The 15,746-nt window shown below is 41.4% G+C and overlaps 1 protein-coding gene across 1 annotated transcript; it reads right to left on the bottom strand.

Annotated features, from left to right (window-relative positions):
* Positions 1-560: 560 nt before the first annotated feature.
* Positions 561-15,705, bottom strand: ppp1r16a (protein phosphatase 1, regulatory subunit 16A). The gene is made up of 11 exons (XM_041066352.1): positions 15,561-15,705; positions 6,148-7,244; positions 5,436-5,506; positions 4,141-4,286; positions 3,652-3,755; positions 3,408-3,532; positions 2,878-3,003; positions 2,710-2,785; positions 2,392-2,521; positions 2,096-2,258; positions 561-1,962 (listed from the first exon to the last, which is right to left on the bottom strand). The coding sequence occupies exons 2-11, from the start codon at positions 6,392-6,394 to the stop codon at positions 1,423-1,425; spliced, it is 1,728 nt and encodes a 575-aa protein (XP_040922286.1). The 5' UTR covers positions 6,395-7,244; positions 15,561-15,705; the 3' UTR covers positions 561-1,422.
* Between the last annotated feature and the right edge of the window lie 41 nt (positions 15,706-15,746).

The raw sequence follows: 15,746 nt of genomic DNA, 5'->3' as shown, positions 1-15,746 counted from the left end.
CTTCAAACAATAGCTACCTATAAAGACTCATAAAGCTCATAAAGTCCATTAAATAAGAACATTGCATTTAGAAAAAAAAAAAAACAAAAATCCTTTGTGAAAACATAAATAATGTTTTTTATGTTTTGCTTTTCTAAACAGGGCTCAGTAAAAATCACTAAAAAAAAACTGAAATGCAATACAGAAATTGGAGTGCATTGACAGTACATCAAACTGGAGTCTATGTCTTATAGATCATTTAATCCCACTGCTCACCAAATTTACACGTAGGACTTTGTGCAAGTATTGCAAACCTATATGAAATCTGCCACCTAAAGAAGGCACCAAAATATGATAAATTATCAAATGATAAGTCGACTTGGTTTGACAATAAAACTATCTAACACCTCTTCAATATTTTTGTTAGCACAAAAAAAAATTCTCTTGCCCTCACTTTATTCTTAATAGAATTATATTTATCTTTACAAAATGGTACGGTAACTGTACACTGTGAGCCGTCTTCAGAATAATAAAGTAGAATAAATAATGTGATTCCATTCAGAGGGTAGAAAAAATAGAAATAGAGAGACAGAACATTTAATTTACAAATTGCACAATTACACGTTGAAATTTAGGCTTTTTTTTTGTGCACTGGAAAAGTAACAAAAGAAAATGATTTAGTATACTTTCAGTCCACGAAAAAAAAAAAATCAAACAAGAAAATGTAAATGTAAATTCAGAATAGTTATATGGTATAATGAAACTATCATAACCAAGCAATCTCCCAACCACACAAAACCACCTTCTTTTCATATAAACGTATGCAGATGCAGATATCGTACCCTTCATTGCAGTCACTCCGCAAAGAAAACAGAACTTTCACCTCATTCACTCATTCTTAATTTAAATAAATCAGTTCAATTTCATTCCAATTTACGTGGATAATTCAGCTTTCACCTGATTCTAAGGCTTTTCAATGAATCTACGGTATTTGAGTAGTTAAGTAAGCGATGAATAAAATAATGACCATAAAGACTTTGAGTAAAGCAGATCTTTGCTTGTGACTGTATTACTGAAACTTGTAGTTCTCCTAAGAGTCACTAGATGGACACCTGGAGTCTTACATCAGTCCCTCACATCATGCCACCTGTAATTAAGAGGGAGCATCAGGGAATGCTGGGACCTGAAGTGTATCATATTGATTTTATAAAAAAAAAAAAAGATAAGCACAGAGAGAATAAGTGCATAGATTGCACTTCATCTGAAATGCAGTGTAGATCAAGCCCTCATTGGCATGTGGCCTTAACTTGCAGTCTTCAATGATTCATTTCAAACATGTCTTGTTTTGAAATGTTTTAGCCACTTTGGAGTGTAACATGCCTAGCTCCTCTACTCTGTAGGCAGTAAGTTTTTGTATACGTCGTGTGGAGTGTGTCAGGCTGTCTACATGAGTCCACAGCAAGGTTCCTTGCTGTTAGACTGGTCCTCCTCGGGGGCTCGAAGTTTCAGAAGCGGAGGATCTCCGCTGGCTGGGGTGAAGTACACCTGGCTCGGGGAGGCCACCTGCTCTGTACCGGGTGTTGCTTGGAGCTCTGGCTGGGCCTGAGTGGCTGTAACCTCAGCCGCTGCAACAGAAGGCTCCTCCTCTACGGGAGGGGGCAGGGGTGGCGGAGGTGCAGGGTATTTATTGAGCTTGGCAGCTGCCCTTTGGCGTTTCAGGTCAGCCAACGTGTGGTGTGATTTCTCTCGAGTCATACTGTCTGCCCCCTCGCCCTCCGCAGACCCAGATGCTAACCCAGGTCCAGATGCAGGGCTGAGCTGGTAGGAGGCGCTGCGCTCCATGAGACCTCCGCCACTCCACAGCTCTCCAGGCACAGAGGCGGCCAGGGAAACAGAAGTCCCTCCATTACCTAGGCTGGACACTATTTTCCTGTCTGCAGCTTCCAGTTCCTCTAAACGTGATACCGATGTACCACCAGCAACCTGAACAACAAGAACATTCAACAAAACCCGTAGTTTAATCAGAGTACACATTTTGAAAATGTCACAAAAAAAACAGTAATAATGAGACACATTTTCTTAAAAAAAAAATGTCTTCATGACTGAGCTCACTCACCATAGTGGCATGCTGGTGCAGCTCAATGTCTGTTTGTCTGTCCTCATCGTCGTCCTGCGGATCAGGCTGTCGGCCACGCTCCTGCCACACCATGGCCTCTTTGTGGTGCTCTCGTCGGTACAGACTGGAGCGCTCGTTCACGCTGACCCGACGCACAACCTTACTGTATAAACAACAGAAAGATGGGAACAGTAAATCACTAAATTTCCTCACCATAACGTCTGGCACTTTGCCCCCCTCCCACCGCCCCCAGCTTCCTTGAGCTCTCTTTATTCTGGACTAATGTCCCCTCTCACCCTCTGCTGCCAGTACTAGACGCTCGTCTTTGCAGTGTGCCTTTCTGCCGGTCCTGGCTCTTCATGATGGCATCATGTTTGTGCTTTAGTTCCATTAGTTTGGCTCTCACTTCCTCATCCATACACACATCTGAAAATACAGCAGTAGCAAAAGGTTAGACACTGAGAGACATTTAAGAAATGGGTCTGGATAATTGGGGCCTCTATTAACAGAGACTGTTATTACACTTAAGTATTACATCATTAAAGGTGTAAGGTATTATTGTCCACATTATTTTAGTATGAGGACAGAGGACCAAAAAGGCTTTCTGCTTTTACCCAGAGGTGTCTCCTCCAGGACAGACTTGGTGTCAAGACTGGCTCCATGGGCTACCAGCAGTTCCACCATTTGCATCTATAGCGTAAATAAAAACAACACTATACTATTAATAGGTCCACTCTGAAAAGCGATAGGTTCTTATGGTTTGGTTTGTCTGCAGCACTCACCTGTCCCCAGCAGGAGGCGGCATGTAGCGGTGTCCAGCCATCAGCGTCCTTCACCTCCACCTGAGCTCTGTTCTCTAGCAACAGCTCCGCCACAGATAAGTAGCCATTAGCAGATGCTATATGGAGCTGGGAGAGAAATTCAACAAAGAGCGCACAGTGAAACACACAATATTATAATGGAACGTCCACTCTAGGCAAATGAAAAAGCAAACCAAAATACACGGTCTCTGCCTTTTTCCATTTGTAATTTGAATGTCCTGAGACCTTTCTATTCTTTGCTGAATGTTCCTGTACTGGTTGGCACCCTTTAATTTTTTTCCCAGTGGTATCAGAGCAATACAACAGTCTTTGACTTAACTGTGCCATTAATATTGCACATTTTACCAGATTTTGCACTAACTGTGAATGCACGCTGAAACCACACAGAGTTAAAATCCCCGAGCTGCTACATCTTAATCGCGCCACACTGCGTAGGCAGCTTAAATTTTTACCCTAAGTTGTCTTTATCTGCACGTGTCCCTCTGACTCACCAGCGTTGCTCCATTATCATCCTGAGCGTTTAGGTCGACCCCGCTCTGAACCAGAGCCCGAACGTCAGCTAGCATGGCCGTCTCTTTAGCCGCTCTGCATTCATCTATGCGGTCCTGAGTTATCCCTGCACACACATAACACACAGCTGATTTAAAAGGTGCAAAAGGCAACAGAGAAACTACAACAATTTGACATGTCAATAATACTTATACAGAAGCATAACTCCACCATCAGCTCACTGACCCTGTTCAGCCATGACCATCTCCAGCAGCTCGAGGGTGGCCTCATCCTCACAGAGGTCATAGGGCATGTTGCCATCTGCGTTGACAGCCAGCAGGTCAGCGCCACTAGAAGCATGCATACAAAAATATGCAAAAACAAGTGGATTAGAGTACTACACGGTGACACACCCTGGCGTACAAAGCCACTTAAGTGTATTTATTTACTTGCAAAGTGTTCTGACAGTCAAGCTGCAGCCATATTTGCATTGTTTATGTAAACTAGATACTCTGGCCAAGAAGGCTCTCAGTCTGTTTATACTTCAATAAAAGGATTAAGTAACATGTATTATCACACAGTTAATATTAAAATCCACAATATCAGCTTGTGGATTTCAACATCCTAACATTGTAACTACTATGACTGTAGGAAAAACTTGCTATGGGTGGAAAGATGCATAAAAGAGAAGCACTGAACCAGAGTAAGGTTATAAACAGTCATGGCCAAACTCACGCCTGAATCAAGAGCTGCACCAGACCGGTGTGTCCACAGGTGGCAGCAGCGTGCAGCGGTGTCCACAACTCACTGTCACAGGCGTTCACACAGGCACCAGCATCCAGCAGGCATTGCACTATCTCCACAAAGTCATCAATGCAGCACTGAGGAGAAAGGGCAGATGTAGGTATGTATGAAAAAGTAAATACGTAAGAAAATAAATGGGAATACAGACACAAGAAAAAAAAGCACAGATAAACACACAAAACGTGTACTGTACACAAAGATGCACGAAGAGAATGAAAAACTATGCATCATTATTTACGTCAACCAATACAGTGGCATGTGTAACAGAAAAAAAATTTGCATGCATGTCCCAGCCTTCTGCTGTGTAAACACCTAGTGTTCCAAGGGGAAGAGCAGAGTCAACTGCTTTTATAAAGAACTCTCTGTGCTCGCAAAACACCCCTCTCATGAGTCTGTAGTTGCAAGAGTATGTGTCAACTTAGAAAGAGAAATAAACAAACGCAGGGAGCAAAACAGGAACAGAGAGAAGCTGCCCATCTGATTTAGAAAGGTTGCACTGTAATTTTAGATTTGTGCGTTTCAAGGTCCCAAAACACAGGAATCTTATGATGGCTTCTTCTAAATGTGACTGGAACAGTTCAGGAAAGGAATGTGGAGCCTAAGCAAGTCGCCCTCACTCTTCCAACCTCTGGCCATCGGACTAAAATGGTGGGAATGAACCAGTGTGTTTATGTAAACTGAGTTAAGATAAGTTAAGGTTCAGACGAAATAAAGGCAAACAGTACTTGGTGAGCACAAAGCTATGACCGCACACAACATAAACACACAGGCTGCACAAAAGGTGACCTGCCTTGTGTGTAAAACTGGGCAGGCAGATGAACACATAGGGGAGCGAGTACTTGTGTGTGTGTGTAACTGGAAGGCACTTCAATGGCGTTAATGCTGGAAGCAGTGTATGTACAGTGTGTGGCTTACATGTGGAATTTGTTTCGAAGATGTGGGTAGGTGGTTATTTTGGTTCCGACAACCAAATTACGATTCTAAATCTGAACCCATAACCAGATTATTACCAGATGCTAGAGTTTGAGAACATCTTTGAAATCTTGCTTTGTAAAAATGCCACAGGTCATATATTTCCAAGTTCATTTGTTTTTTTTTTCCCTGATGTACTGTGAGTAAGAGGCTAGATGAACATGAAAGGTATAATTAGGTGGGGAAATTTTTCTTAGATAGTCAAGTCATTGTCACTGCACTAGTGACTCCCAACACTAGGTGTGTGTGTGTACCTGATGTAGGGCTGTCAGTCCATCCTCGTTGACCAGATCTGGGCTGACGCCACTGTTAAGCAGCTCCCTCACTAGAAGGACAACCATACACACACATAAACACACACACACAACATTATGACCACCTGGGCAGAGTCCTTTCCACATAAACGTTACAACACTTGGCAATTATCTGTCTGCTCTAAATAGATATAACACATGATACCAAGTTAGCGTGTGTGTTTAGAATAAAAATGAACTTGAAAATTTTGCAACTATAATTAGCCCCGATCCTATGGCTGAATAAAGCCATTGAAAACAAAATGCCTGGCTTATTACAATTAATGTGTGACCTATCCAGTATAAATTATGCATGCAAATCGCTTCCTTTTAATTGTAGTGCTATGCCTTATAACTGTTCATGTCTCAGAAAAGGCCAATGGCAAGTGAATACATCACAAAGAAGACAAACACAGGGCTCATGGCATCCCTTGACTTTTAGTAATTTCACTAGGTGAGGGGTCCCCAGATTAGACTAATATAGAATAGATTCAAATCATCCTGTCTTGAGTTCCTTCAAATACACTTGGCTGACTTAGTTCAGAGTTAGTTCTAAGAATAAGTATTAGAGTATTAGTTCTCCTACATCAGAGCTCTACAGTAAAAAAAAAAAAAAAAAAAATCAAAGGTTCTCTATCTAGCATGACTGTTCTCTGTGAGTGTTTCTACGTACCCTCCTCCAGGTCATTGCGGGCAGCTGCGTCAAGCAGGGTGACGGTGTTGGGGAATGTCACTTTGGTGGTGCGGGTTTTCTTCTTATCTGCTTTGGCCCTTGACCCTCGTCCAGCATCCTTCTCCATCTGCATCCAAGCCTTCAGCTGCTGTGCGCGGCGCTTCTGGGCGTGCTTCAGGCGTTCGGTGGCACTCAGACGCCCGACTGTGGCCATCTCAGCCAGCAGCTCGCTGTGATCTGCAGCCATGTCACCACAACACGACAAACTGCCACAGTGTCTTCGCTTCTCTGTTCCTGTTTATTTATTTTAATCCACAAAGAAATTAAATCAAATTTCTCATATGCCTCCTTTGTGCCCCTTAAAGAGGCCAAACAGGCCTACGCCTGTGGGAGAGCACGGATTCTCTCAAAATATCCTTTCATGAAAAAAAAAAATTAAAGCAAGCAGCAACAATGTCTGATGAATGATGAATCAAAACAACTTAATTTATATCATCAGGTGCCAGATATCTCCATGATTTCACAAGTAAGCAACACATAAAATTGTTGCAACGTCTCTTTCCCATCTTTTAGATCTTTTATCTTGCTAAGGAAAAAAGGTGGTAGAAAGGTGTCCAAAACATAAGCATCCGAGCTGAGGTTTGTAACCAACTGTCAGTTCTCCCATCCATGTCAACTGTGGGCAACTTGGCCAATGATCCTCTGGATTAAGAGAGACAGAACTGGAAAAGGTTTCGCTCGAAAAGCAGAGTCAAACCACTCTCCAGGTCAGATGCTCCAGTTTATCGTCTAATTCATAGCGCTGGAAACTGTGTCCAAGACTTGGATCCAAAACAGCAACAAGTTTAGGACAATCCATAGTAAATGAAAAATCCATGAGGTAGGAAGAACCAGGACGTTTAAGCAATGACAATAACAAGGGACAAGGTTGAATTCCCACAGGGTCTACTTCAGGTAATGGTGAGTGACAGCATTCAGATATCTCCTGGTGGTGAAGTGGCGACTTCTCCAAAGTCAACTTGTCGCTGTTGATGCACGAAAGTTAGGTGTGATGACTTCAGTGACTTGGTGCCCAGTGACATTGTTTCTGTCTCCAACTGTAAGCAGAGAAAGAAAAAGAAGAAAAAGCAGGGAGAGAAAACGTGAGTGCTGTGTTACAGTATAATGTAGGCACGCTGCTCTCCTAATCCTGTTATCTTTAACCCCTGAGCTCCCTCCCCCTACTCCCTCCTCTCCCACTCCTCTCCCGAAGGAAACTTGAGACGGTGGGAGGCTTTTCATTAATGATTGACACACCCTGCAGCCTGACACACACTTTGCAGTCACTGGCATACGTACAAGCCCGACACTGGCCGAATGATGTCGTGGAAAAGCGGTTAAATAGCTGCTATGTGACATGTTTCAGTGCAAGTGCTAACCTCGGTCAGTGAGATCGCTCTCATTACCTTTTGTTAACTTCCCAGCCGAGTTATGTGGCTCATGCACACTGGGGCTCTTTCCAGGCAGGTCATTTATTATTTAGGCCTGGGCCTGTGAGCGCTGAGAGGAAGGTCAACTAGAGGCACTCAGTGAGATAGAGAGAGTGACTGACAAGACAGAAGTCCTGGGCCACAAAGCCACTGCAGCAAGCAGCCAACTACCTGGAAAGGTGGGTGGTGGGTAGACTACAGCTCCCCATGAATCAGCTGATTAGATGGCCAACAGTGAATCATAATGACCAGGTAGCAGTTATGTGTTTTTTTTTTTTTTTTTTGTCAATAAGGTCACAGTAACAGGTTAAAGACAATTAAGTAATTTGGGACATTCCTTTCTATTTGATAATTATGCAGTTATAAATCTTGGCAATCTATTAATAAAGGCTGGTGCATTTCACACTTCTCCAATGAGCCATCAAGTCTAGAGTTATAAATGGATTTTGTTCCAGATATGATGCATGTTTTTTTTCAAAGGGTGTGGGCCATTAGGGTGTGTACCTGATAAAGTTAAGAACAACCTAAAAAAATAAACTAAGTGTCTTGATGATGGAGGATAAACCACCAACAAAAAATCTTAAAACTAATATATACTGATAAAGCATTAGTATGCTTTAGCCATGAATAAATCCTTGTCACCTTGATAAATGGTGACTTAAAAAGCAGTACTATAATATACTACAGCCTATTATTAGTTGAAGAATAAAATGTAGTATTAGCAGCATAACTACCATTATTACAAAGTAAGTCTAGACTGTCTGGTCACAGTTTGCATTAGGCCTTTTATTTGACCGACACTAAAATCTTAGAAGTCACTGCCTTGGGAGAAGACAGCTTTGCCATTTTGTTCCTTTACAGTGCCCGTTGCTATTTTTAGGATACCTAACATGTCACCCTTTGTCACAAGCTACAATGTAAGGATTTCCTTAGATTTAGGTAATAACCTTACATTCCCCCACAGACTGGCAACTACATGGATCCTTCATTCAAACAATACAAACAGGAACGTGGACCTGGAATTTACAAGATGTAGACATGAATGATGAATGTTAGGTTCGTTTATAAGATACCAGCGATCCATGAGGTGGCTTTATTTAACCTGTTTTCCTCCTACAGGAAAAAGCCGTGGTATCCAAAAAAAACCCTGTTCATGTTAAAGGTCAACAGGAAACTAACTTGTTGTATACTAAACCTTTAAAGAACAATTATGGTTAGGCCATTTAGAGCTAGTAACCTGTTTCTGGTCAACCACAGTTAACAAATGAAACATGTTTAGTGGTATTTTAAGGGGATTTAAAGGGTAAAAGGACTGGAAAGAAACAAGGAAAATCCCCACAGGAACTTAACTGCTGTATTAGTGGGATAATTCTAGGCACAATCTGAAAGATCAGTGGAAATAAAAATCTTTAGTTCTGTGTGGCTCTAAAAGGAAACTAAGTTTTATCAAGTTTTCATTCTTATAAGGCTGTAACTTTATATTAAGGGGCTTACGAATAGACCCAGACATAAACAGTCAAAAGATCAAGTGGGCCATTTGCGTGTTACAATACAGCTGCTTACAGTGTGTTGCTATGTTGCTATCTTTTTCTTTTGATTTGTACATATCGGATATTTAATTTTTTTGCAAACGATGCTTCAAACGTTCATTATATTGTTTGACTGGAGTTTAGCATTTTGCTTAATAGGCCGTAACAAACAAGCAGTGTTTAATATTCTTTCAGCTTCAATTTGATGACAGTGCACATCTCAGAGAAAACAATTTTAAGCATAAAGACCTTTAGTTTCATGGTCTTACACAGACAGAATCAGCATGATCTGGATTTGTAATGTTAGCCTGAAAGAACACTGTGACAATAAAGGCTGCCCTCATCGGAAACTGGTAACATCCTGTGAGAGGTGAGTGAAATTATGTGTATGTAAACCTGAGACGACATCAATAAAAAGCCACATCCATGGGTAAAGCACCTTTCAGACTACAATGCAGGTCCCTGACTGAGCAGACAAAACGTGTGTGTCCCTTTGTCTCCATCTCCATTTTCTTTTAGCACCAATCTGATCATGTGATCATGACAATAAAAACCGGTTTACTGTGTTGCCACCCTCACCCAGAAAATACTGCCTCATCTGACTGCAGGATCTGTGCTGGCCTGGTACTATATTGTGTTGTGACTCTTACATTGTGTACGGAGCTGCAAGTCCAGGTTCACGGTGTCACAAACAGAAATGACAGTGTTACCAAAACTGTTTTTGGTGGAGACAAGACTTCTTTTTTTTTTATTATTGCTATAAAACTGTCATATGTAATGTGAGAGATCAGCTTTGCAGAATGTGGGTCTTTATTATCATTAATGGGTCATTGGTTAGGTAAGTGGCAACAGTAATTAGCCTTACTGGTTACATAACATGAGGTTTTCAAAAGAGGAAAAAAGCTGTTATGAAATATGCACTTGCAAATATTGGAGTGATGGCGCCAGATCTGCAGTGGTAAGTCAGTGAATAAATGACATGCGTTTGATTTGCTATGGCGTGGTACATTGTCAATAAAGATAATAAAGATTTACAGCTATACTAGTAAAATTAGCAATCATACCACCAGGGAATTTGCATTTGCTGCTCAAACAGAAGTTGCATACAATTAGCCTACTTTGTGATCTAGGCGCTCCTTAAATACAGACCGAGGCTGACACATACACACATGCAAATGCAAGCTTACAGATACTCTTGTTCTCCCACTCATAATACATTTACATGCACAAGCACGCACATGCTCAGGGCACAGGACAGTCTTTCCTTATCAGCGGTCTTGGCAGAGCAAGCAAGACAACTCAAATCTCAACCAAAGCCAATCAGGGGCACCGGGGGAAAGGAGCTGAGGCAGAGGCTCAGACACTAGATGTTTACTCCTGAGCCGGACTAGTCACGGTACACGAACATGGAAGACACATTAAGTGCCACTAAGGACACAGGTTGAAACAAACACCCTTATAGCTTGTCAGGTCCACACAGTTATACAGTCCAGGATTTGCGGCATTGTCTCTCCTGTCATGCCTTAAACAGTACTATCTCTAAAGGAACCCACACTGATTCAGCAACCCAACCCAGAATTTTCACTACCAAACTAATCCAATATTACCTAACTGCATCCAAGTTACATTATAGTAATATCAAATACTTTCTGAATACTTTCAGCAGTGTGTATACTAAAGATGTATCATCTCATGGGCTTACAAGTTAGCTTAAGTGAATGAAGGTGGTTAAAAGAAAGGGGAAACTGACTATTTTGCATATTTTATGTGCATATAGTTGAGTGCACATAGCAGGATGACTTAACATCCCTGTACACCACACATTTCACAATGTCAGCAATCTAAGATATCTAAGATTACATGCACATACACATGTCACAGGTATTAGAAGAGTCAGTTACATTCATGTGCTTGCTTTCTGGCACTGACCGCACTGAAGTGGAAATGGAGCTCTCCAGCAAAGGCATTTCTAACTCATGTATGTTCCTATCATTACTATTAAAAGAGCATTAGAGAAATAAGTGCTTGTTCCTTACAATTAGGCAGCAAATCAAACAAATATAGCAAATTAATATATTAAAATAGAAATAACACGCAGTATGCGGAAGCTGGGGTTGATCCTGACTTGAGATGACAACTACCTGAAGGCAGGCTGCAAGTGTGTATCTAAGTAATTTGTTAGTACACACTCCTGCTAAGCGAAGGAGTCCCTTACGAGTAAATGTCAGTCACCACTCCTACTTCCTCTCTACTGTCTGCACTCTGTCCGTGTAAACCAATACTCAACAGACAGTCAAGAGTGCCATGTGTTCTTTTTTTAAATTTTACTCTCTCTTAACTATAGCCTTTCAGTTCAGTATATGCTGCAGAGCCTGAGAGTGGAGACAAATCTGAAAGTAGCCTCCTGGACAGTGTAGTTTGGGGTCATTATTTGGACGTAACCAAATAAAACTAAAAGGCAGGGTGTGGTGAAAAAGAAGATCAGTCTGGAAGCTCAGATAGTCACAGACTACCTCACTAACCATCAATGAACTTAGAGCAAGAGTGAAAGATCAACAGTAACTGGTAAATAATGTATTGCCTTACTGGGCTTACTTGTAGCTTAGCTGTTGTACCAAATGTTGCACAACAAAGATTAAAGTGACATTTTTAACATCATGTTTTGGAGTCAGTTGCTAAGAAACAAAAAGCAAGAGACTAGAGATCATCTTCCAGTGGGATCATGTCTTCATGTTGACGTTCTACTTTGATCTCAACTATACACCTGTAAAGTTTCGTGGCTGCACCTTGCACGGTTTTGATGCTATTGCTGTGACAAATTCTGTCCACGGACAAACAGACAGATATAAACACCTGCCAAAGTACCCAAACCCACCTATGTGGTAGTTCCCACTACAGTAGATGTCTCCAGGACCACTTTTTGCCATGATGACACACACACAAACTTGAATACACACCTTGACATAATGCATTCCACAGCCCCTTACCCTAACCTAAACCTAATTCTGACACAAACACTAAGACCAAGTCTTAAACGGCCCTTTGAAGACATGTCAGAAAATGCAGGCTAGCAAAAATGTCCTCACTTTGTAGAGTCTTAACCTCAAACTGAAAGCATAGAAGCATGCACACACACAGAGACTCACGAGGTGAGAACAATATCATTCACGCTGTCATGGCGGGTAATGAAAGGAAGAAATACAGCAACAATTTGCATTAATTTATGATTTTGTGATCTTACCTCATTGATGTATCTGGATGCATCTGTGCTTTGCAAATTTAGTTCTAATCAACAGACTGAACCACCACAGGCCATTTGAGTAATTCTTGTCTGCTATCAGTGGATGCAGTGACCTATGGGGAATTTGTTGGTGGCTAAACTGTGTAACAGCCTTGTGATTCTCTGAGTCAGGCAGAGACCAGACAGACAGACAGGAAAAGATGAGGTGAAGTCACTTATATTGTAAACTGTGGCATGGCAGCACAAGCACACAACAAGAAATATGACTAAATATAGCGTGCTTAGAAAAATGTCCCTGCATCAATCTAACATTTGTAGACCTGACTTTTTCCACCTAATGACCTCACAGGAAGGGCTGTCGGCAGCTGCTCACGAACATAAACTTTCATTCAACAGCTGGAATGAATAGACTACTGTGAATGTATGCACACACACACAGAAGTTCATACATTCATCAAGTGGGTGGTACCTAAGTGTAAAAGCTTATGAACTTACAAGCACACAGCAGAAAACACAGCCAAAATTCAAACTCAGCGTTAAATCTGGATACATCGGGAAAAGGCAGACGGCGCTGTGTGCTGCAATAATGGTTTGCCATCACAGAATGACATTGTTCAGCTGTTGTGTATTCCCACCAGCCCAGTTTGCTGTTTGATGTGACCTGCAGGACCTTCCCGTTCACTGAAACACACAATGCTGAGTCAATGCAGCTTGATGATTCAGGAATGATCCCGCCTGCAATGTGAAACAATGCCAAATGACCTAAACTGCCTGCCAAATATTCAGAAAAGGCCTTTATTTCTGCCACACTGCAACTTAAATATCACTTATGAGGAAAACAGAGCTGAAAAGGTTTGTCAATGAACTTCGTAGTTGTTGGTAGGACAAAACAAGATATTTGAAGACATCACCATGGACTGTGGGAAAATATGATGGCCATGTTTTTTTTTCTGATATTTTGTAGACGAAACATTTATTCCATTAACGAAGAAAATAATCTGAACATTAGTTGCAGCCCTTGAAGGAAGGACAGAACAAGAATGACTACAAATGAGAGAGGGAGGGGGATCTATTTGAGAAGAGGTGGGCACATTAAGTCCTGTCATGTGTAAAGGTTTGAGCTGCTCCATATAATCACTTAGAAATCTCAGAAATGCCACAAGAGTAGGCAGAGGTTAAGAGGCCATGAGAAGAAAACACAAATGTGTAAATGTGTAATGGAGGCAGAGACATTTTTGAAAATATACAGACAAACAGAAAGAGCTGCTGCTTTTTTTCTGGAGGACAGGATATGGATAAAGAGGGAAAGAGGATGTGGAGGAAAGAATGTGGAGATAGAAGAGACTATGAGGAGGAGGAAGGATGGGGAGGAGACAGACAGACTAGCCTACGCTAACTCCACCAACTGCTCCTAAGCAGGAAGTAGGGTCATGTCATGAAGGAACGGAGGTGGAGAGAAAAAACAGGGATAAAGAATCTTTAAATGGTACCCACAGGATGAGATGATGTATATGACATCCACCCGCAGAATCTCTCACATTTAAACATACAGACATGATGCCTCAGTAAGAAAAGGCAGAAAAACAAGGGGGAGAGTATGCACAAGAAAAGGAATGTAACAGAGAGCCAAACTCAAATAAAGTTTGACCTTTAAATAACTGCTTGAGTCATCTGGCCTGTTGGAATTATCTTATCATGTAGGAAAAAAAAAAATATGTTGGGACAATTATGAAAGCTTTTTATAATGATTACCTCAAGTTACACACTGTCTTTCTACAGTATACTGTCTTGTTCAGTTGCTGCAAATGAGGATGCACACACCGAATTTAAATTCAGTCAACGTGCCCCCTTGCAAGATCATAGGGGTTATAGTCCACTAGAATACAAGTACTGCATTTCCTCCTATTTCTTGACTTCATGACTTGGTATTATGACTGTGTGTGTGTGTGTGTGTGTATGGTCACGTTGAGTGTCAAAGAGCCTGCAAGTTAATCTTGGTCTATATTGTGAAACCTGCAAATATTTGATCATACATACCAAGGAAATGCTTTTTGAAGAAGTACTTTGATCATAGGTTGCAATACTTGTGAGCTAGACCAGCAAGGTTGGCATGACAAGAATAAATGACTGTGAGTTTATTTAAGTTAATAAGTTTGCTGAAGTAAGATAGCTGGTGGACTAAAGTATATCCTGCAGCAAGTGACTGTGAGATGGAAAACAAGCATGTAGTGCTATGTAGTGGGCGCTGGTACAAGACAAGGTGTACAAACTAATGTAATTTACCTTGCTTATGTGATGCTAAAGCTGTTTAATTTTCATTAAAAGCATGCCAAGACGAATTGATTAAACTCTATGTAAAGTTTAGAGGTAGACAGTATGTTGTTGTATTACACTCATTTTTACTTTTCATATTACTTTGTCCACCTAGCTTACAGTATTAATCAATATAACTATAGCCCTGGATCGCACTGAATCTATTGGACAATGAACTATGAGCTGTAGCCTGTAATAAGTGTCTTACAGATTTATGTCCACCTACAAGACTTTGCACTTGTTGTCCTATTACCTGTTACGTTATGGAGCGGTGATGTGTTCAGTCTGCCACAAAGGTCAACTTCAACGATAAACTGTCCTGTAAATACTAACTTTAAACGTTTGGTGGAATCGCTGTAAATGGCGGCTGAAAAAAAAAAACAGTTTTAACAGCAACAACGGAAGAGTTATCGCCTGTCCCTTACCGTGAAGGATTAACCGTGAGCAGCAGATTAGCTAACCTACCTAGCGGTCCACAGACGGGCTCAACAGGTGGCTAGTCTGACAGGTAACGTAAGCAGCTCATTTAAGCTACCTGGCTTCATTCATCGCGCCTCGGTAGCAGATAAAGTCAACACAAGCGAGTTTATCCAAGCTGGTTGAGTCTTAATTGTTAAAAATGGTAAGGAAGTCTGGTGAGGAGCGACAAAGTCGGCTACCACTGATGTTATGTCGTGCTAACGTTACATTAGCCTCAGGTTAGCTTACTTATCAACTACACGACATTTAAAGTCGTAGTAGTGTTTAAGTGAATTAAATGTTATGTCGCCTCAACGATAGATTAAACGGTACAACGCAAGTTAAGTGAATAGAGCGAAAAGTATAATATAAGTGATAGAAAACAACGTGGAGACATCTTACCTGTGGAGCTGACTGTCAGCGGTGGCTCCTGTGCAGGTCTGCGGCTGTGAAACTGAATCAGCTGCTGTCCGCTGTCCCTTGTCCCTGCTCCTGCTCCAGCCAGCCCTTAGGGAGAATGCTTCACCATAACAACCGGACCTGCGCCCTCTCCTCCCACAGGACAGAGTCCACCAGAGGGCGATAAAG

This window comes from Toxotes jaculatrix, chromosome 20 (assembly GCF_017976425.1).
Source record: "Toxotes jaculatrix isolate fToxJac2 chromosome 20, fToxJac2.pri, whole genome shotgun sequence".
Classification (NCBI taxonomy): domain Eukaryota; kingdom Metazoa; phylum Chordata; class Actinopteri; family Toxotidae; genus Toxotes; species Toxotes jaculatrix.
Note: the sequence above shows the minus strand (reverse complement) of the source record. Positions and strands in the feature narration are given on the sequence as shown.

Excerpts from the sequence above, each read along its gene's own strand:
- ppp1r16a (XM_041066352.1), bottom strand. The coding sequence starts at position 6,394 with ATGGCTGCAGATCACAGCGAGCTGCTGGCTGAGATGGCCACAGTCGGG. Across the intron at positions 3,756-4,140 it reads GTGCAGCTCTTGATTCAGGC|TGGCGCTGACCTGCTGGCTG; the intron begins GTGAGTTTGGCC and ends GCATGCTTCTAG. Across the intron at positions 1,963-2,095 it reads TGCACCAGCATGCCACTATG|GTTGCTGGTGGTACATCGGT; the intron begins GTGAGTGAGCTC and ends CTTGTTGTTCAG.